This window comes from Rhamphochromis sp. 'chilingali' (assembly GCF_963969265.1).
Source record: "Rhamphochromis sp. 'chilingali' genome assembly, chromosome: 1".
Classification (NCBI taxonomy): domain Eukaryota; kingdom Metazoa; phylum Chordata; class Actinopteri; order Cichliformes; family Cichlidae; genus Rhamphochromis; species Rhamphochromis sp. 'chilingali'.
In genome coordinates this window covers 22,171,627-22,193,476 of record NC_137929.1, presented here as the reverse complement: position 1 = coordinate 22,193,476, position 21,850 = coordinate 22,171,627, and the positions used below count along the sequence as shown (strand labels likewise).

Genomic DNA, 21,850 nt, shown 5'->3' with positions numbered 1-21,850 from the left:
TGCAGTAGGAACAGTTATATCATCCATAATTTTTCTTTTTACAACTCAGAAGACACCATTGTGATCGTCCCCTAATTATTACACTGAAGTACACTCGCATCAACATAACATCCTAATCTAATGTGGTTTGTTTCGTATATGTTAAAAAGAAAAAAAAAATGTATACCAAACAATGAAAAGTCCTTTATTGCCATCAGAACATGAGTGAGAAAACCAGAGACAAAATCTGACAGAGTGAGGAGTCGACTGTACAACCAGCATCCACGCAGACGCACGTGCGCGCACGCACACACACACACGCAGCAGTCTTTCAACAGGACGCGAGGGATACAGATACATTAGGGAATACAGTACTCACACAATGAGGTATAAAGGTAAACACAAACATACCACGCAAGGCTTCATCCTCCACTCGCACACATGCAACTGAACCAAGGTACAAATACTCAAGTGTTCGATCATCCTCTAAAAACACAACATACAGGTGAGCAGAAATGTAAAACAGCAGCATCTGGGTCATCTTGAGTCAACCACACTCCCATTCGTCTGTCTCTCAAAACCTTTGGTCATGTGGATGCTTGCTTGTCATGCACAATGTCGCCCTTTGTAATTTCACAATTTAACACTTTTGAAACTCTGAAAACTTGTAAGTAAAAGGAACCGGTCCCTTCCTGACTCGTACCCGCCAACAGAGTGTGTGTGGGGGGTTGGGGGTCTGGGCAGATATATAAGTATTGGAGGGGGAGAGAGAAAAAAAACAGAAAAATCAGTCACAAATAGTTCTTTTTCCTCTCTTCATGGTAGAGTTTCTACGTTAGTTGGACATTCAGTGTGTACATTAGCAGCAATTCTAGTGAATGAAACAATGGCTTTGTAAGTCAGATTAACAACACCCCTTTTTTCCTCATGCACAGGACAGGCACCACCTACTACTCGAATGGCCATGCAAGTTAGAAAAATAGACTGCAAACTCACAAGACAAGAGAAATCAAAGTTCATCTCCACAGAAGAGGTTGATTTCACTTCAGTTTTTTATTTCATATTTTCTACGATGTGGAAAGAGCAACAAAAAGAACTTGAGAGCGACAACCAAGACAACAGTAACAACATGAGCAGAGAGCCGCTGAGGTTTTCGAGTCCGTCTCTTACTCCGTATGCCGAAAACAAAGAAAACAAATAAAAAATTACCCCAAACCACCAGGTACAAAAGACGGACAACCTCGCTCGCTCAGAGTTTTTGGGTCCTCTACTTTTGCACTACGCGGGCAACCACGCCGACCTGGTGTGTGTGTACCTGTAAATGTGGGCCTGTGTGTCGTGTGGCTCTCATGTCATTTTAAGCTGTCCCGTTCCCACAGTCTGCAGTCTCCAGGCCCTCCCCACCCCTTCCCACGTCACTAGCAGCACCCGTCCCAGAAAAGGTGGTCGCGCTCCCTCCCCCCCCTTCGTGTGCGTCTGGAGCTGTGCACTGCAGTGGTTTTAATCAAGACACTAAGTGTGGCTGGAAGCTAGCGCCGCCGCCCCTCTGACACAGAAAGAGGCACGGTGTAGTTCTCTCTAAGTCGAAATCTTAACAGTTCAAGTGTGCGGTCGGTCTGGTCTCAGCCCATCCTGTTTGCGGGGCTGCACCGGGGTGCCGGCCCTGGAACAATTCCAAGGACCTGAAACAGGCGAGAGGAGGAAGAGACGCATGCCGTGACAACGCCCCTCGGGGCTACGTTAGGTTTTCCCCACGTCATCCGCTCTGTTTAAAATTTTTGTTGTTGCCAAATGTCTCAACTGTTCACACACAGACAGACACACGCGCCGACCCCGCTCCTCTTCCATTCTCCCACACTTACCTCCCCTAACGCCGTCCGTTCTACGCGGAATGAGAACAAGCGCCTTGAATTTCGCGTTTGGCACCAGATTGAATTTTCCTCACATCGGCCACCCACGCCATCTGTTTCTGCATCCTCTTTTTTTTGTTTTTCCTCATCACTCCCTCACAGATCTGTTCTCTCCTTCAAACCAAAAACAGAAAAAAAAAAAAAAAAACCTGGAAGAAGAACTCATTTTCTTCCCCTCAAAAACAAACTTAATGGAAAAAAAAAAAAAAACTCAAGTTTTTTTTGTTTTTTTGTTTTATGTGTTTATATATATATATTTGTTTTTCAAATTCAAGGCACAATGTCTATCTGTATTCCAATCCGTCTTCACTCCCAGGTTCAGTGTGCGAACATGGCGTCACATGAGCCGGACTGTCTGCTCATACAGCTTTACATCTCTCCTGTGTGCACTTTAAACACCGTTATAAAGAGATGCGTCTGTTTTGGTTGAGAGAGCGACCGCCGAGTCGAAACCAGTGATAAACAATGAACAAAATTAACATTAACAGAAATAAAGACAAACAGTTCAAAACAAAAAACAAACAACAACAACAACAACAAAAAAAAAAAAAAACGTCTCGTCCTGTTTCTCGTGTTTCAGTATTTTTAAAAATCAAGTCATATCCACCAGCTCTTTTTTGGCAAGCTAGTTGTTTTTTTCCTCTTTTTTTTCTTTTAAATAAGCACTAAGTACTGATAGATAGGATAGCATACACCGTTAACGTGTGGTTTTAAGTAGATGCGTTTGTCGTTTTTTTGTACTTTTTCACTCTCGTAGTATGAACTCAGGTATTTTGTCAGGTACTTTTTCACTCATCTGTTTAAGGTTTAAGTTAATGCAAGCAGGGACAGAGTTTGCCATGGAGTCTTGCTCTAGACTTGGGTTCGCAAGGGTTCGCTCGTCTCTTTATGAGACCCCGTTGACCAAGGTCAGGGTCTCGCTGGGCGAGGTCAATCCTTTGCTGGGGGAACGCTTCGAGGGCGTTCGCTCTTCCTTCTTGGCGGTGGTGCCGTTCTCCTGTGGGTGCAAAACGTAGATCAAAGTGAGAATTGTCACTGAGCTAAAGCTGAGATCACTGCCTTGTTTACCACAGAATTAGATCATTTTTCTGCAAGCAGGAGGGGAACACGGTGTAACTATGCTTTTTTTAAGTACATAATAGCTGCCCTCACCCTGAGTGCTTCATCTCATGAACAAGCTAAAACTGCAGTAGCCCTTGTTCTGCTCTGCTGCCTTGGTGAACGTAGCGTTAAGAAAGAAAGGTGATAACCAATGCTGTGAGAGATTATCTCTGAGGGGCGTTTTAGTTTCTGTCATGGCAGCAAAAGCAAAGATAGCCTGGCTAAGTTCAGCCTGCTCTGTGAGAGGAACTGTCCCCTGGTGAATCAATCACCTCATTCACTTAGAATGAACGCAAATGACAAAATGAACTTCAAAATGTAGCCGATATATAACCGAAACATCGGGGGTGGGGGGGGATAGTGTCTGTGCATATGTCAGCTTGTACCTTGGGCTCAGGGGCAGCGTGGTTTTCCTTCTGGGGCAGGTTCTGTCTGCTCTGGGACTCGGCGCGGGATATGTAGTCAGCAACAGTCACTGGAAACATTGAAGTCTGTTAGCTAGAACAGCAGCTGGGGTGTGTTCATTCTGAAAGTGGAAAGTAAAATAGCTAAACTAGTAAAAGGACAGCAACTCACCACTTTCTGGCTGTCTGTCACGGCTGGTTGAACCTCCCTCTGGGCGGTTGCCACGGTTACGGCGGCGGCGGCTTCGGTTGCGGCGCTGAGGCCGGGCTTCTTCATCTAACAGTCAAATTAGAAAATGTAGATCATCTCCCTCCAAAAGTTTCGGATTTCTGCTCGACTAACCACGAACGCACGGCAACAAGTTTCAACAAGGAGAACGCACCACCGCAACTCTCACCTAGTCCGTTCTCACTCGGGCCGGCCTGGCTGTCCGACTCTGCAGCTGCGTCCATGACACTGGGCTCCTGGTCGTTCCGGCGGCGGCGGGATCGTCTGCGGCGGTCTCCCATGCCTTCACTGATGTCTGCGTCAGCCAGCTCTCCTTCACCCTCCAGCAGGGAGTATGGATTACTGTCTGGGTCCTTCAGTACTGTTCAGGTGACAAAACAATAGTTTAACACTTGTGTATCATTTCTTCCATTTAATGAGTGCAGTTTTAACATAACGACCTGCAGTAAACCTTTTCTGACTGAAGGATGAAGCTTAGAGGTTTTTCAGGTTTTTCCTCTTCACTTCATTAAGAGGACCACACCTTTCAGGCTCAATTACAAAAAACTGCTTGCCCGCTGCTTCTCGGAAAATCTTCAGTAGCTGCTTGCACCAAAAATACATTTGGTTTCTTAATCTTAAAGTTCTTATATAGACTGTTACTAAGGTGGATGTTCATGTTAAACTTAGCAGTCATAAATAAAGAAGTCAGCTCAAGTAAGCTGCAAGCTCAGGCTTCAGACAGCTGTAAAGAGAAGAAAATTGTTTCTCCCATTCTTTGTTATGATCTTTTGGGAGAAAAGAGATGCCATATGTGTCATTAGGTACAAAGAGGGTTACCTGAGCTGATTGAGTTCGAAGGCTTGGATCCTGGCCCTCCGCGACCTCGTCCTGAGTTGGATCCTCGGCCCCTACCACCCCGTCGGGATCCCCTCTCATCGTTGCCTATTCCACGGGGCCTCTGGTCTCGCTCGGTGAGGTCCTCTGGCTCAGAGGCATTGGACAGCTCAGAGTTTGTGCCTGCATTAGGTAGACAATCAAATAAAAAATTATTTTTAATTTATTTCATGACTGAATCTTATGTTGTACTATTACTGTATTGTATTATTACAACCGCACATTAAAGTCAAATTTGAACTCTGTAACTCTCACCATATCCGGAGTACTGACTGTTGGAGGCCCTTCGCCCTCTGCCGCGGCCCCCGTAGGTTCGAGTGTGGAGTGAATTGGTGCTTTCATCTGTCAGGTAGCCTTTCTCTCGATCAACACCAGGGCCCCCGGTTCGGCCGGTAGGCGCGCGGTACCCAACCCCGATCTGACGGAGCTGCTCGTCAATCTGCAGGCGCTCAAGGCGCAGCTGCTCCACCTCCTACAGGTCGGGGACAAATCGCATTTAAGAGCCTGTTCCGCGAACAGAAAGGACTCAAGAGTCCACTCACACAAGATTATTCTGTTGGGCCTAGAGCTCCCATCCGTTGTGGGCCTTGCTTTGCTTTGGTTCTCTTAATAAGCCTACTGCTCACCACTAGGTGGCAGCAATTGGTGAAGTTCAACCTGAGCATTCTCACAGAACACCCACTTGTGTTCACCTAGTGATTTTTAACAGATGGACCGGCTGACTGCGATAAACATTAATTCATAGTCGAGGGTTGAACAAGCAGCTGTATCTGTCACACAGACACAGGCATGCCTGCCATCAATTACAGTCTCTTTTTTTTAAGCAAACTGCTGCCTTTACACTTTTAGAAATGCACCCCCCCCCCTTTACTAAATCTCTAAAGGATAACAAAGAGCTCCACAGTCTGCTTGCTCACATGTTCTCAGTCAGTTCAAGTCACAGATGCTGAGTGGTTCTGCAGAGATTGTCCAGTTGGTTGGATCTCTGTATCATCTTGCTGGAGAGGATACCACATAAGCAACAGCCAATAAACCGATAACCTCTCCCACAGCCCTCTAATAAAACAACTTGACAGCAGGGATAAACTTAAAGGTATCAGTTTATCAAATTTGATGATACCTTCAATAAATTAAAAGCTTTTTTTTTTTTTTTTTTTTTAAATAGTAGATGAGTGGGCAGTGGTGACTAATGGCAGTTTAGAAGTGGGTGATCTAGAGGAGGATTTAGTGGGGAGAAAGGTCTCAGTTCACGGTGTGACAGCTGTCTCCACCAATGACAGCTGAACCTCAAGGGAAGTGTGAAGGAAGGGAGGGGCGACAGGAGGGGGTCTGATGTTATTTTTGAACACTGAGGGTCCAGATAGCTGGTAATCTATACTCAGGCATACTCTCCACCCCATCCCGTAGAGAGGAGCTATTTATAAAAGCACATGAGGTAAGGGCAAAATAAGGAGCTCTCAGCAGCTTTCCTCATGTGGAGCTGGAAAGTCGAGAGACAGGTGACCGATACACACCTACTCCACGTTCCCAAAGAAGAAGAAATAATTGTTGTGGGATGAACACATGTATTCAAATAAAGTCGAGGTGGCAGAGACAGAAAATACACTGTTTTTATCTTTTTCTGTCACAAAAAAAAGACAAAAAACAAAAAGCAGTGGTGCCATCTACTGGTAAAAATGGAAGACTGACAAACCTGGAGATAGGACACGTGGTACTCCAACAGAGCCTGAGCGTTGCTGATGTTCTCCTTGGTTCCCACAAACACAAAGGGAACCATGCCCTGAAACAACAGCAGAGAGTGGGGGAGGAATTAAAAGCTGAAGGTCTTTTTTTTTTTTTTTTTTTTTAAAGAAAGGAAACAGATAATCATCAGTTTAAACAATGAGCAACTATATACTTAAATTGCACACTCAACAGGAGCATACCAACCCATCAGACCACAGTTGGCTAACCAGCCCAGTATAACATATATGCTGTGCAGTGGGCTGTGTGTGGAAAGCAAAGCAAACTCTGTGACAAAACAAGATACAAAGCAGCAGCAGAACGAACAGAGTCAAAGCAGACAGCACATGGGACGCTTGCACGCTGCTGCAGTTAAGTAGCTTTTCTGATTGGAGAGACGAGGGAAGATGGATGGTGGAGGGGGGAGGGTTGGGGAGGTTATAGGAGGGTCTGGGAGAGCAGCCGATCGGTCCATTCACCTCTTTGCTGCTGGCAGTGTCGTCCCTGCCAGCCCCCTGCCTGCCTACCTCCTCGCGGGGAAGCTTTTTGTCGTTGTCTCCCTCGATCCTGACACGGACCACGCCCGACTTGTCCACAATCTCCTGGATGACTTTGCCGTTTTTGCCGATGACTTTGCCTGCGCAACGGGGAAAGCGGAAAGGGTGTAAAGAATGTTCCAATCAGGAATATGGTGTGGTGATGAAGCAGAATGTCAGCAGCAAAATGAACTCAGGAATGTTATGTTGTTCACTCACCTACAAGGTTCCTGGGTACCTGAAAGTAGTCTTCCTTGAACTCGAGATACTCTCTGGCCTGCTTCACTGCCTCTGGGGTCTGTAACAACACAAACAATGCAGTGTACGGCACATAAGAACCAAAATGAAAGTATGCACAGCAAAAAGTTTTTATTCCGTTTCAGTGCATTATTCTGCACTAAAAAAGAACCGTGGCCCTTATGAAGTTTCAATTTTATTTATACAGCACTAAATCCCATCAACAGGTGTCTCTACCTTACAGTAATACAGAGAAAAATCCCACGAATCAAATGACTCCTTTTCAACAACCACTTGGCAACAGTGGGAAGGAAAAACTCCCTTTTAACAGGAAGAACCCTCCTACAGAACCAGGCTCAGAGAGGTGCAGCATTCTACTGTGACCGGTTGAATGTCGGGGGGGAAGACGGACACACTGTGGAAGCAGTGCTGCTCTAGCCAGGACTCTGACAGCTTTGCTCAGACTCGGATGTTTGCAGTACTTCTGCATTTATCCGTTCGTTGTAAGCTAGCGAGTTCTCATTAACTTCTGCCTGCTGTGCTGCCCTCTCTCATTCAATAACAGCCACATGCACAAGTCTAGTGACCAAATATACAATCTAAAAAGTTAGTGCTTAATGCAACTCTCACATTAATTAGATAAAGTAATTAAAATCTGTTTCATTATTATTATGCATGTTTTTAAATTATTATCTCCAGTGGCTTCTGGGGCAGGCGGGGGTGACCAAAGTCCAAATCTGAACACAGACTTTGACAAGCAGGCAGTTTAGTTTCTCTGCATTTCTACGCACTGGCAAAAACTGTGAAGAGTCAATATTCTCAATCCATCACTCATAATCTTATGTTTTAAGACATCCCTACATCCAATAAATCACCTCATGTCGCTAATTAGCCTATAATTGCCATCTCACTCTGGCAACAGCCTGAATGGATCAACTGAATTGTTATTCCATTGATCCAATCAGGATTAAAGTTTTAAAATAGTAAAAGAGAACCAAACAAATGTTATGGTTTCAGTGCTTCAGATGATATTTGCCCACCTACATTCACTAACAGTGAACTGTCAGTGCTGTATGTAAAAAAGGATCATTTGTTTTCTCCTGCTTGCTTCTCCAAAAACAGCAGCAGAAAGCCTCCTTAACCAGCGTACCTCTCCATAGATCCTGAACGTGCAGCTTTCCTCCTCCAGCTCGATCGCTGTAACACCAGGCACCTTCCTCGCTTGCTGGATGTTGGCACCGTGGGAGCCGATGGCGAGGCCCATCAGGTCCTCCCTGACCCTCACCTCCTCTTGGTACGCCGATGCTAACTGCTTACTTGTCTAGGAGAGGGGAAACGCAAGGTTGCTTGCCAAGATGCATGGCTAGGATTTAAATGATCAGGGAGACACATGTAGTTGACAGAATGTATTACCTCCAAATGTTTGGTGGCTTCTTCATTGCGGGACATTAGCATAAGCTTGGTACGGATGCTCCGGAAATGCATGTCGCTCAGAAGAGCTGCACGCTTTACTGTGGTTTCATTTGTGGACTGAAGACACAACATAAGACACACAAGGCAACAAAGGTTCAGAATCAGGTAAACTAATACAACAAAAGCCATAACCGACTCGTAAAGACGATCCAGACAGAACAGACATTCAATGCCCAGAGCAAGAAATGCTTTGAAAAACATGTTCCTAAACCACAACAGACAGTCATCCGGGATGTGTAGGGCATGAACCCCTTATTAGAGAGCCCTGAACTGAAATTTGGGTTAATTCTACAGCGGTAAAAGATGGTGGTAGAAGTCAAACTTTAAGGAGAGGGAAATTAAATCAGAATCAGAAACTTTATTGTCATTGTCATGAGAACAACGAAATTAAGAATGGTCCCCGATCATTGCATCATCCCTAGCAATATCAAAATATAAATAAAACAATAAAATTCAATAAATAAAATAGATAGAATACTTAAAATACTAATAAGATATAACAGTAAAACATTCACATACATTCCCACACACATGCTTCAGACCGTGCATAGATTAACACAAGAGTGGCGTGATGGACATTTTTTTGTAGTATTCAGATGTGTTATTGCAGTTGGATAACAGCTGTGTTTGAGTCTATTAGTCCTTGCTCTGATTGCCCTGTACCGTCTGCCTGAGGGCAACAGTTCGAACAGGGAGTGGCCAGGATGTGAGGTGTCTTTTATGATGTTTTGGGCCTTTTTAAAACAGTGGGCGTTGTGTAGAACTTCCAGTGTGGGGAGAGGGCAGCCAGTGATCTTTTGGGCGGTGTTAATGATCCCTTGGTTTTTAAAAGTTTATTTTGGGCCAAAGGCTTCACATTTTTAAGTGGCTTTTATCAGAGTTCTCTAGCAGGCCCATAGATGTTTTTTTAATTGAGATAATGCTTTAAAATAACTGCCCAAATAAAGCATTGCAGAACGGCTGCTGTGTGGCCAGACTTTTCTGGTAAAGTTATTCAGCTCTAGCAAATTTATAAGACTTAAGGTCTTCGCAATTTACGATTCACACTTCTCTTTATTGACCACAATCCAAAGCACTGCTAAAATGCTCTTTCTGGAGCTGAAATGTAAACTCTTTGCCATCACTATGACACAGTTGTAGTTGAATTATTCCATGATTCAAATATCCCTACGCTGGGCCCAAACATCCAGGAGTTTGGATTTTAAGATGTTTTTAAAAGTTAGTCATCTAGTGAGCTCGACTTAAAACTGTTTACTTTCAGGGGATCGCTTATATTTCTTAAATACAGAAGCATTAGCAGAAGTATACAGTCCTATAGCCTTTACAAACATTTGTGAATGAATGTCTACACACTCAGTCACAAAGTAGCAGTGTGTGTATACGGTACAGTACTTTTGTGCATATAATGTTAGCAGCATTATCTGGATTCACATCTCTTCGTCTGTCTGCCTTCCCTGATGTTCACATTTGCGAGTGAGATTTTTTGCTGCTGCTTTGCATCATTCCTTCACGTGATGACATAAAACAAGGCCATTAACTTGATCAGGAGGCGTCTGCTGAAGTGTGTGTTCAGAGTACTAACCAGCACGATGAGCTCATGTGTTTGGGCACTGTAGAAGATGCAGTTGGCTCCGATTGCTTTCCTGAAGTCTTTGTGAATGTTGTCGTTTGCACAGCTGTCGATAAAACAATCCAGAGCAGGGTCGATCTCGTTATTCGTTTGGCAGCACCGAATCATCATTACACGCATGATTGCTGACAACATATGAGAACTCTAAGGGAGCAAAGTGCTTGGATGTGTAGAGGCATGAGTGAGGGGTTATTTATATGCAGGACTCACATGTCCCTCAGGTCTTCTGGGACGGGGATGGGGATCTTGTGGAAGGTGTTTCGAGAGGCAGGGCTGTTGGGGTTTAGAGGCCTGATGCGCTCTGACGTGACTATCTCGTTGTACGTGGCGTCGCACGCCGCATATTCGATCACATAGAACTGAAAACAACACGGGAGATACAGATTTTTAATAAAGTAGACAAAAACACAGATATATAAAGCTCCGATGGAGTCAAAGATGTCTCGAGATGCACCTCTGCGTCTTGCTGCTAATAAAACTACACTCTGTTGCTACTTTCTTCTATTTCATATACATAAAATCAAGTGAAAGAAGATGCATGAGAGTAAAGATACAGAAAAACACGACAAGTAGTGCAGAAAAAGTGCAGCAGCAAGACCAACACTGCACACTCCACGCTCAAAGGACTGAATTAAAGCCATCAGTCAATGCTAGACATTCCTGCAGGCTCTTATCAGACTGCTCCAAATAACAGCACTACAGCAGCAGCAGCAGCTCCCTTGGCACATTAGCCCTGCATAGCTGTCCTTTCCATATCCCACTGACCCACTATTCAACCTGCAGCTGGTGCCTGAGAGTCAGAGCTCCTTGTAATTATCTGAAAAATTTTAAAAAGACTGGTCCCGTGCAAATCCACTTTGACACAATAGGTCAGGGTGCAGAAGACACACAGAGTGAACGGGACAGGTAATTTGAATGTACAATGTCAGAGTCGATTAGGACAAACTCTTTGGGCCCATTACCCAGCAGCACTTCTTACTACTGGCCTATATTTATTTTACACACAGCATACTGCAGTACTCAGAGCTCCATAAAGACTTACTGGCAGTACAGCCAGAGGCAAAGTGAAAGACGACTGCTTACTGATTAATAAACAGAGAGGAAGCTGACCTAGGTGGATTCTATCACCGCTGCGTGATATCGTCTTCTCAATTATGATAGTTCCTTTCAGCTGAACAGCTCAGTGAAAGCCTCAGGAACTTAGAAACAGGAAGTAACTATTGAGTTTTCAACATATCCACAAAACAAAGATTAGGCTGGATTAAAAGAACAACTGTGTATTAAAATGTACTGAAGTGTTGTCTAATGATGGGCAGACGTTCAAACAGGGCTTGAAACGCAAAGGTAGAGGATGTTATACATACTAGTCACTCTTGCTTTATTATATAAGAGCAGGAAATATAATTTCAGTTTGTGTGTTTACCCACTTATCTCACTTGTTCAAAGATTTACTCTCAGCAAACACTTACTTCTCCCTTCATCATTCTGACCCGCGCCAGCCACCAGCCGCATGGCTCCTGTTCGTTGGCCCTGGAGTAAACCTGGAGAGACAGCGAATAAAAGCTGAACCACAGACAAAAGACAGAAACACGCTCATCCACTTAAAAAAAAAAAAAAAGACTAAAAATCAAATAAATAAATAAAAAGCATCACCTTGAAAAGAGAGAATGAAGCTGTTTGACTTTGAATGGGACTAATTTAACCCAAGACACCTCAGGTATTAGTTTAGTGGTTAGTAAAAACTTAACGAAACACTTGTATGAACAGCTCCCACTAATATTATGTGGATTCCACATCTATAACTCCCATAGTCCCAACTTTAAAAGATTTTTGGCACACCTTAAAAAACCGTTGCAACGAGACATTTCTGGTACTTTTTATCTAGAGCCACGTGTCCTTAAACTTGCATTTCCATGAAAACAAAAACAAAACTCTTAATGCTAAATAGATGCAGATGAGAGGTCTCCACGACTGGGACGTGTTTCAGTTATGGAGACATCTCAAAACAATCGAATGCAACACTTAAATGATCTGCGGGGTCCTCAGATCTCAGTCAGGATTGTTAAACTCACATTAGTGACAAAAATTCTAATTTAACTATGTCACTCTGTAAAAAGCGTGTGGGCTGGATCTATGCTATCGTTTTAGAAATGCTTTTTAAGTCCTTCGTAAAAGACTGCAGACCAAACCATGTTTATAAAAGCCTGAACACAACACATTTAAACAGTTACTTGATGGATAAGCACATATTCAACAGTCCAATAAACTCTGCCACACAGTATTTGATGCTTTTTATACAACTTCCTGTTTGTTACTGTTAAATGATTCCAGCTAGCGGATTAACTTTGGAAGGAACTGCTTCTTTCATTGGCTGTTAGAGAAACGGTCAAAAACACGTTTATTGGGTCTGAATACAACATCACCCACAGCAATAGAAACACATATGCACACATTTTATATACAATGTGTTTTAGATGTGACCTGTAACGTATTTAATCATTATATCAAGATCCATGATTCAAACTTCAGGCTTTTTAAATGAGCCTCAGGAACTCAGGTCATGTCTGAAATCACTGGGTGTATAGCAGACTATGTGATAATATACATCACATAACATAAACTGTAAGTACTTCCAATTAATAATGTGGAAAAAAGTATATGTGATCTAAAATGTGTACCTATCAAAGACTTCAGAATTTTCCAGGATTTTTGAAACGACAGGTGAAAAGTATCGGCGAATAATTATCTGACTGTCGGAGTGAAAAACAAGGCCTTGAGACATAATGTCGGAAAATTTATGTGTATGAGCTGAGTCAGACATATGCAAAGAGCCAGGCCTCACCTCCACCTCCTCTCCTTCACCAATTTCCTTGTGATAGTCGGCTGGAGGAGGCAACCGCACGTCACTGAAGGGCAACTGTCTCTCTGGCTGCCAGCTGTGGAGGAGACAAAACACTTGTCAACCTACCGACAATCACAGGTAAATGAAACGCTGTTGGCTGAAGCTCTTCTAAGTCACGTCACACTCGGATTGTAATGGTATGGGTACGTATTACCCACTCACTGCTGTGTAGCACATTTACAGACATAATAACAATAACAGTTTTAAAGGTTCATTAGGTTTAATGAGGAAGCCCAGGGACCGTGGCTGGTCAGTAAGTGGAAAAGTTGTCATTTTACACTCAACAAGAATTTAAAAATGACTCAGAAGCAGAAAAGTGAAAGACTTGCAAAACCTAAAGCTTGAGATTAATATACAGTATATAGCAGCTCATTCAGTTTGATCTCTCAACTAAGTTTTTATAGGACTTTTCTTTTGAGAGCTTCCATCCTCCTTTGTGTTTTGTTTTGTTTTTTGTGGGTGGAGCTTTATTATGTGGTGTGGGTGGAGCTTTTATTATAGAAAGTAGCAACAATGCTTTAACATCTATAACAAAACAAACCAAAGGCATACAAATATCCTGATGTTTAAATTTTTATCCTCTACAGTCACCCCAGGACAAAGAGTATCAAGACTTGTTGTTCGTGTTTGTGTAATAGAACAACATAAGCACAAAATCCAGCTGTACTATACTTGAGCTACAACAAACCAACCAAACCACACTCACCAGCCACTCTCTTTGATACACCGTGCCAATATTGGGTTAGACTCCCTGACACAAGGCAGGATGGGATCCATCCTTTTGTTTATGCCCTACCAAATCCAAGACTCCTCAGTCTTGGACTCCTCCGCAGTGATTTTCCAATTTTCTCTAATCTGCCATCGGTCAGCCTGTGCTAACTGCAGCCTCAGTTTCCTGTTCTTAGCTGGCAGGAGATGCACCTGGTGTGGTCTTCTGCTGCTGTAGCCTGTGTGCTTCAAGGTTCATCAGGTTATGCATACCTTGCTTGAACAAGCAGTTATTACTAGTTACTGTTGCCATTCTATTGTTGTGTAACACTCTGGCCATCGTCTTCTGATTTCAACAAAGCATTTTCACCCAAAGGCCTCTTGCACCGGGACGAGCAGGGCGAATGGCCGGATTTGAGTCTGACCCGTGGCCCTTTGCCACATGTCTTCCCCTTTCTCCTCCCCCTCCCTCCCTCCCTCCGCTTTCCTGTCACTCTTCACTGCGTTGTGCAGTAAGGCTGAAAAAGGCCACACACAAAAAAAACAAAACAAAACAAAAACCTCTTGCATTGGGTCACTGAATATTTACTTTTTCTGACCAGTCTCTGTAAAGCCTAGAGATGGCTGTGAGGAATATACCAGTAGATGAGCAGTTTGTGAAACGCTCAGAACAGCCCATCCAGCACAAACCATGTTAAAAATCACTTAAATCACCTTTCATCTCCCATTCAAACGCTCGAACTTCACCAGGTTACCTGACAAAGTCTAAATGCCTATATAAATTTACTTGCTGCCATGTAATTGACCAATTAGATATCTGTTAATGAGGAGCTGAAGAGATGCATCTAACAGAGTGGTTGGTTACTGTACAAAATGCTGATGCTTCCATACACTGATAGAATAACTGTGCACGTGTCCTTGCTTACGCAGGTTCTCGCCGGGAGATCCCTTTTTTCACACCATTGGAAATAAAAACAGAGTTAATGTTGCACGTGTCAGATCAGGAACTCTGGCAAGAGGCTTATCAAGCACTTCACTTCCTGGTTAAATAACGTTTTTAAAAAAATAATAGTCTATTTCATCTTTATCAACTGCACAATTGATTTTGCCTTTATGTGTGATAAACAGAGAAACAAATATTCATTCAGTCCAGTCCATTGAAAGGCTTGCAGCTGTGAACGCCACTCTATTAAAGCAGAATCCTTTCAGATTAAGAAAGGTTAGAGTCCAGATTTTTGTAAGGATTTCAGTTATTCTAAATTCAATTAAAAATAACCTCACTTTCTTTGAGTTAGAGGCATAGGGTATTTAACTTGTGTGGTTCACTCGTTGGCTTGGAACATCTCGAACTGGTAACCTGCACAGAATTTCGCTACCTTGGCTCCCAAGATGCCAAAACAAAGAAGTTATCTGAAAGCCGCTGGTTTATAAAGCCTTGATGGGTTGACGGCTAAAGCTTGACTTAAGACTACTTCCCATCCTTAAGTTGTGAACATTTCAGTTGCTACATTATGAACCATACAGACTCTGCAGGTCATCGAGGGCCAGTTTCATTTATGCTCAGTCAAAATTAAACATGGAGATGCAATGTTTAGTTTTTATGCCGAACAAATTATCAATGAACTCCCAGAAACTGCAAACTGCTGCAACTACGGCTACCCTGAGGTACCCCTGAGCAAGGTACCGTCCCTACTCACTGCTCCCCGGGCGCCTGCTTAGTGGGCTGCCCACTGCTTCACTGAGTGAATGGGTCAAATGCAGAGAAAAACAAGTAATTTCCCCATGGGGATCAATAAAGTATCCATTATTATTATTATTAACTCAGACCTTTCAAATTAAGCCTGAGGCACTTTGTTTACCACTATTAAATAAATTAATAACTAACTTCTTAAACTGTGCTTTACCTTTACTCCTTTTCTAATTGTTTTATTGGTTAAATTTAAACCATAAATTTAATTATAAGTGCCCTTACACCGTCTCATGCTTCTCAACTTAGCTCATAGACTGTTACATTTTATGAAGTACTTCTGATTGCCTTGGGGTTCAAATGTGTAGTAAACTTAAACTTGAAACACTTGGTTGAATAGTTTGATATTTTCATCAGTTTTGCCTCCCCATTCATTCTGTTGGTAGATAGCAGACAGCAAAGTGCATCTGCCTTAAGCAACCAAGTCACGATTTTCAGTGCAAATTTAAATCAGTCAACATCAGAACAAAAAATATTTTCCACTAACCAAGTCTTAATTCTTTTTAAGACCTTTGATGGATTTACGTAAGACCTTTTGCTTCTATTAAAGATTTATTTTTAGATTGATGAATTCAATGCCTTTTAGAATAAGGATGAGTAGGGACCCTTCAAAATGAGTCATCCTTTTTTAACATTTATATTCTAATCACAAACAACAGAAAATGACATTTATTAAAAAAAAAAAAAAAAAAAAATTATTCCGGGCTTCTCATTGATTTTCTTTCACAACCAAATTGTGGTGACCCCAAATGGGTCTCATCTTTCACTATAGACCAAAAACGTGTACAGTTCATTCACCATCTTATACAACCAGCTGCTCCAACAACTACGTGTGCTAAGGGAAAGTAAAAGGAGAAGGAAGGATGGATCCCAAAAATGACACAGGCCACCCTGTTGCCACCCCTCCCGAAGCACATACCATGGGTCACTATTTTTAGGAGCTCCCTGATCTACACGCTGAGCCAAGTAGATAAAGAGGGACGAGTTGGGTGGTGGAGGGGTGGTAGAAGGGGACAGTAGGTGGGGCTTGGAATATAGGAAAGCATGCCACCAGGGTGGTGGTGCGAGAGGTGGGGGTTAGAGCAGGAGGTGAAAAAACTGTTAGAGACATGTATGGACAGCTGCATGCCAAACACAGGTGCTGAACAGGACAATTTTTGATGCCTTGCAACATCCTAAACCAGGCATACTGCAGCTAAGGCTAAACAGGAGAGGTGCACAGGAAGAGCATACTTACTTGTTTTCAAACACAATTGTGAGCGAGTCTTCGTGGACATCTTTGATATAACCCTAAAAGACAAAAGAGAGAATTTTTATTCCCATGAATGCACAACAGAAAGACAGATGGGTGGGGCTGTGAGCATTTGAATTTTTTTTTTGTGTACATGTAAACAACACAGGCGGCTGTGAGCAATGTTAGACTGATACTGTGACTGGAAATACAAAAGGGAAAAAAAAAAAAAGCGCATCTTGGGCTTTTTTAGAAGCCAAGACATCACATCGCTGACACAATTCTCTGGCTGTGAATTCTGTGTTGGATAAAGTGACGAGGAACACTGACTCCTCCTGACAGCACAGACAGCCGGGAAATCTCTCACACACACGCTCACTCCCTCTCTCTCACACATACACACACACACACACACACGCGCAAACAACAACAGAATTAAAATCCAGAAGCGAGCCCTCTTCACTGTGTGTTTGTGTGGGAGATTTAAAGACAACAATTTTACACAGGACTGTTCAAATGAGTGCGTGTACAGGCATCCGGGCCAGCCTATAGGGGACAATCATTTGCCTGCCCATTACGAGAGATCACTTTAACCTACTACTCGTCCATCATGGCTGTCCACAGATCTGTCTCAGCATGCCATAAATTTTAAGCAACCTACTCCCCATTTGTGGTGTGGGTGTGTCACGTCTCTCGGTGTGACACGACCATATATGGGACAGAGGGGTTGTACAAGTATTCTTGATGGTTTGTACTGTAGGGGGTGGGGATTCACCTGCTGGAAAGATGCTAATGTTGACCTGAACCTGGATAAAATAAATGTTTAGACACGAGGGAGATCCTGATGCTCCAAAATACTGAGGTATAAATTTATACCGCAGTATTTTGTTTCTCATTGATTATGAATTAAAAACAAAAATACCTATCAAAAAAAACCTAATTTAAGTATAAATTACAAGATTCATTTTTATTTCAAAGTTTGCCTCCGATCCTTTCTGTTTCAACTTTCCCTACAGCTAGATGGTCAGGTCACTGTTGCAGCAGTTTGATGTCATCCGGCTACAGGACAAAATCCAAGCCTGCTGACTTAGACTGCAGCAAACGGTGACATAGTTCTGGTTCTGGTGTTGGAGGGGCATCTTTCACCAGTACCTGCTACACTGTAGCTCATCAAGGCTGCAGAGCAGAAATTAAGTCTGTACCTTCAATCCAAGACGACACAGCTGTGGTCTAGCCGCAAGATAAGACAATTACTGGAGATGCAACTGATTTGTGCTCCATTATTTACTGTCACAAAGTATGTATAGCATTAATTATTAAATAATTTAACAAAGTGTGGGTGTGCGCCCTGGGTACGGAAATGCTGAGAACACATAAGCTCCACACGGGAATCATGATACAGGAAGACAGAAACATGATACCACATTAAAAGTTTTCTAAAGCCACTTTGGTTTTGGTTGCATAGATGTCACACCATTTTTATTTTTTTGCAGTCTACTCTCAGATATTAATGCTAACCACCACTGCCTCAGTTTTGAGAAGGTCCTGGTTAGCATTCACACCATCCATCCCTCTATACTATACGTCATCGCAGGGTTCCAGCTTCAGAGCAGATTGGCCTTTATCACAGAAGTCAGCAATGCCAACCGATCGGAGTTACAAAGTAATCACCCTTCAGTTTCCACAGATCACATGTGGTGAGACAGCTGTGTGCATGCCCTGTCAAGTTAACTGCCCCTTACACAAGGCACTGCTAGGTTTGTACTACAGTTGCCCGTGTCCACACTTCAGCCTTAGGCCAGCACACACATGTGGTCACTAAGATCATTTGGAGAAAAGATGCCAGGTCTGCAATATTCCTCTCACAGATTTTTCAATATAACCAGCCACTGATCAGACTGGGCTTATAATAAAATATAAATAGATGAAAAGAAGGCAGTTTAATGCACAAGCTTCAGTGACATAGAGAAAAAAGGGAATGTCACAATGTTTAAAAATTAGTCTTCTCAGTTTTCCCATTGTGTTTTCTGCTGCAAAAGAAACCATATAGAGTGCCACTTTCCTGACACTTTAATAAACACGATGCCCATTCATAGCTCAACAGAAAACAAAGTGGTAACGGGGTGAATGGTGGTGGAATTGAATAAAATCCTTTTATACCCATGTGCCAATCACGACAGGAAAGGAGGAAAGTAGCAAAGCTTTCACCCCACTCACCTCCATCAAGGGCAAAAATATACACTAAAGAGAATCGCAGCTATGTGTCAATGACATCGGCCGAAAGAGCTGTGAAATAATGGACACAGCAGAGTTTCGTGGAAAGTGTTTGACGCCAGAGCCAAACTGTCACCCCGTAAACCAGAACAACAGGTGAGGCAGCATGAGGAGGGTAAATATAGGGTCATCACTAACCCACCATGTGCTCCACCGGCCAGCTGAAAGGTTGAGGAAAAAAAAGACTGAAGACGCAGGCAAAGAAATGGGCTATCTAAAAAGCTGAATCAAAGATGTTCTCTAAAACTAGACAGAGTTGGTGAGGGTGAGTAGGGTTTATTTCCCTATCCCCCAAAACGGTTTAGTGTCTCCTCAGTCTGAAGCTGCCCCTTAAACCTTACAATCTCTCGCAGAACCAAACCTGTGAGCCTGACCACTTAAGACATCTGAGAAAAAAAAACAAACCAAAACATGCTTGATAGTATAGTTTGGCTGCCATCTTAATGTTACGTCGTAAACAAGCTGTGACACAGCAACAACAAAGACCTGAAGTCATGTGTCTGCATGTGAAAGTGATCTTTCTGTTTAAAATCAGGCAGAATTGAAACCAAAAGCGTCAGTCAGGGCAATAAACATGAGACAGCGCTGTAGCTGAAACCTGGGCTGGGCTACAAAGCAATTATGAAGAATGTGAGCTTTGATGTAGCATCACATCACACTTGCACGTAGGAGCTGCACAACAGCTGTCTGATCAGCAGCTCGCTGCCCTTTTTAAATGTTTCCATCCAGGGTTTCATTAGCGGACCTGCCGTGTGTCGCTTCAAAACTGTTTACAGCGTGTTTTCACGCTGACATGTGATAAAAGAAAATGAACACACATAGGCCATGCATGGTGATGTCAAGTGTGCCTAGCCTAACTGCTAGCTACGGCTAGCTGCCTACACCACAATGGCCAGCCCTAATTGAACGCAAAACCATCCCTGTTCGTCAGGAGTGGACCCACGCTAGCATTAGCAGAGTACCAGTTAGCGAGAGCTGAGCTCAGAAGAGCGAAACCTAACGTTTTGAGAAGGAAACAAAACTTTAACTGGGACAGCTAGAAACTACGTTTGTAACCTGGTTACCTTGTAGAAGGCCCCGTTCGAGCCGCGAACTTCCACGGCCAGCCCGTCCATACTTGTCGGTAGATCCCCACGGCTGTGCTTGTCTGTAGCCGCTGTGACTCCCTGCGAGTCCGGTAGCGTTACCACCCCCAGCTTCGCCGGCCCCTCGCCGCTACCCGGCCGCTTGTGGATTTCCAGTGTTTCGGGTGGAGGAAGAGGGGCAGAGGTGATGGGGTTGGGTGTGATGGTGTCAACTAATGCAACGCAGACGCCGTCTCCAGCACCAGTGAGGAGGAACCGCTCTCTGTTTTTGTCTCAGTGTCGGATTTGATTGCCGCGACCTAAAAGGGACCGCCACGAGCGATGGCGAGGTCTCGACGTGCGCGAGGAGAAACGAGCTAATGATGCTACCGCTGAGGATGCTAGCTGATGGGCAATTAGCTGGGAGGCTAGCTATCAACACCTTGATCCCGTCTGTTTTCAGGGATGCTAGTAGGCTAACATTTGATAGCCCGGCTGCGTTTGCCTGGCTGTGCGTGTGGCGCAGTCGCTGCGTTGAAAAGATTCTTTTCACAGAAGTCGTCACCGGGGGTCGCTTCTTCGGTCTATGGTGTAATTTTTCAGCGGCGTTTCTTTCCCAAAAAAAAGCATTCGTGATGCACTAGCGCCCGGCGATTCCTTACTCCAACTACCCGTTCCCTCAACACACACACACGCCGATAGAGTGAATCAGAGAGGGACTGAATGACCTCGAACACCCCACCCCTCTACACGGAGACCCACCTACCGGGAAGTCCAACGTTATAATTGGCCGAAGTAGCTGTCGGTTAGCTTTAGCTTTCATTAATTGATCAAGCGAATAAGGGCTGGTCTATAAGCGCAACCAATCACACCCATAGAGTCGCATCCCAGCACAATCCATTGGTTTTATCCCTTGTCAGTTACAATTTTACTCGAATTGACTGGCTCCCATGTCTAAATTTGCCCACTCATTGATGAGTGAGGACCACTAGTTATTGTGTAAACAGCAGTAGAGTGAAGTTACTATTTGTGGACCATTCAAAGTTACATTACTCTGTTGAAACAGCCACATTGAGACTGGAAACGCAAACCTTTCCGTCCAGTGGAGATCCACAAAGTTTAAAGCTGGCTAACGCTTACTGGGAGAGAAGTACACGCAGTGTTGGCAAATCTTAGGTAAGAAATCCTTCACTGAGAAGACCAGATATGGACAGGGACTGTTGCGAGGAAACAGCTGCGAGAAGCAAACATGAGAAGTCAGAGTTCATGTGGAAAAGACACTCTACAAGAATACCAGTATTGTGCAGCCCCATATGTACATATAATATGTATGGAAGAGAAACTGATAAATACAGGGGCTGATGTAGCCTGTAAAGACTTGACAGGCCCAATAAAAGAATAAATAAATAATCTACTTTAACAGTGATGAACATACTGGGTTTTATTGCCTGTAAATAAACAGGGCAGTGTGCGCCATAGTCCTGCCAATCACCCCCTGCTAGTAATGTTCTGCTTGACATGTAGAAGGATATTTCCACGTCTTTGAATCCATTTTCTTTGCTGTATAATCAAAAACAGAAAAAGCAAGCAGGAGAAATCCCACAGCCAAAAATCCCCCAAATTTAGTGGAATGTAAAAACTTGATTGTCATTTATTAAAGCACAACGAGACATCTGCTTCTAATATCATATCTCCTTGGAGGTTCAAAGCGATGTTAGTTCCGCTGCCAGCAACCGCCGTGGTGCGAGGTGATCATACAAGCCCAGGGCACGAAAACAAAATCATCTTAAGGACGAGGAGACTGACAGTCAGCATGAAAACACGAGA

General features: G+C 43.5%; 1 protein-coding gene across 2 annotated transcripts; it reads right to left on the bottom strand.

The window, feature by feature from the left end:
* Positions 1-163: 163 nt before the first annotated feature.
* fxr2 (FMR1 autosomal homolog 2) lies at positions 164-20,740 on the bottom strand. 2 transcript variants are annotated; one of them, XM_080875362.1, is made up of 17 exons: positions 20,024-20,740; positions 16,692-16,744; positions 12,940-13,033; positions 11,567-11,638; positions 10,308-10,456; positions 10,050-10,143; positions 8,408-8,524; positions 8,145-8,315; positions 6,977-7,055; positions 6,701-6,858; positions 6,193-6,279; positions 4,755-4,971; positions 4,443-4,622; positions 3,793-3,984; positions 3,567-3,671; positions 3,377-3,465; positions 164-2,886 (listed from the first exon to the last, which is right to left on the bottom strand). In XM_080875362.1, the coding sequence occupies exons 1-17, from the start codon at positions 20,072-20,074 to the stop codon at positions 2,776-2,778; spliced, it is 2,019 nt and encodes a 672-aa protein (XP_080731488.1). In that variant the 5' UTR covers positions 20,075-20,740; the 3' UTR covers positions 164-2,775. The 2 variants fall into 2 exon arrangements, with proteins under 2 accessions (XP_080731488.1, XP_080731489.1); XM_080875363.1 differs by having other exon boundaries at positions 6,749-6,858.
* Between the last annotated feature and the right edge of the window lie 1,110 nt (positions 20,741-21,850).

Bases quoted from the DNA above. Each gene is read 5' to 3' on its own strand.
- fxr2 (XM_080875362.1), bottom strand. From the start codon at position 20,074: ATGGACGGGCTGGCCGTGGAAGTTCGCGGCTCGAACGGGGCCTTCTAC. The intron at 6,280-6,700 runs GTGAATGGACCG...CTGTTGTTTCAG, and splicing joins ACACTGCCAGCAGCAAAGAG to GGCATGGTTCCCTTTGTGTT. The intron at 3,672-3,792 runs GTGAGAGTTGCG...TTTGACTGTTAG, and splicing joins CCCGAGTGAGAACGGACTAG to ATGAAGAAGCCCGGCCTCAG.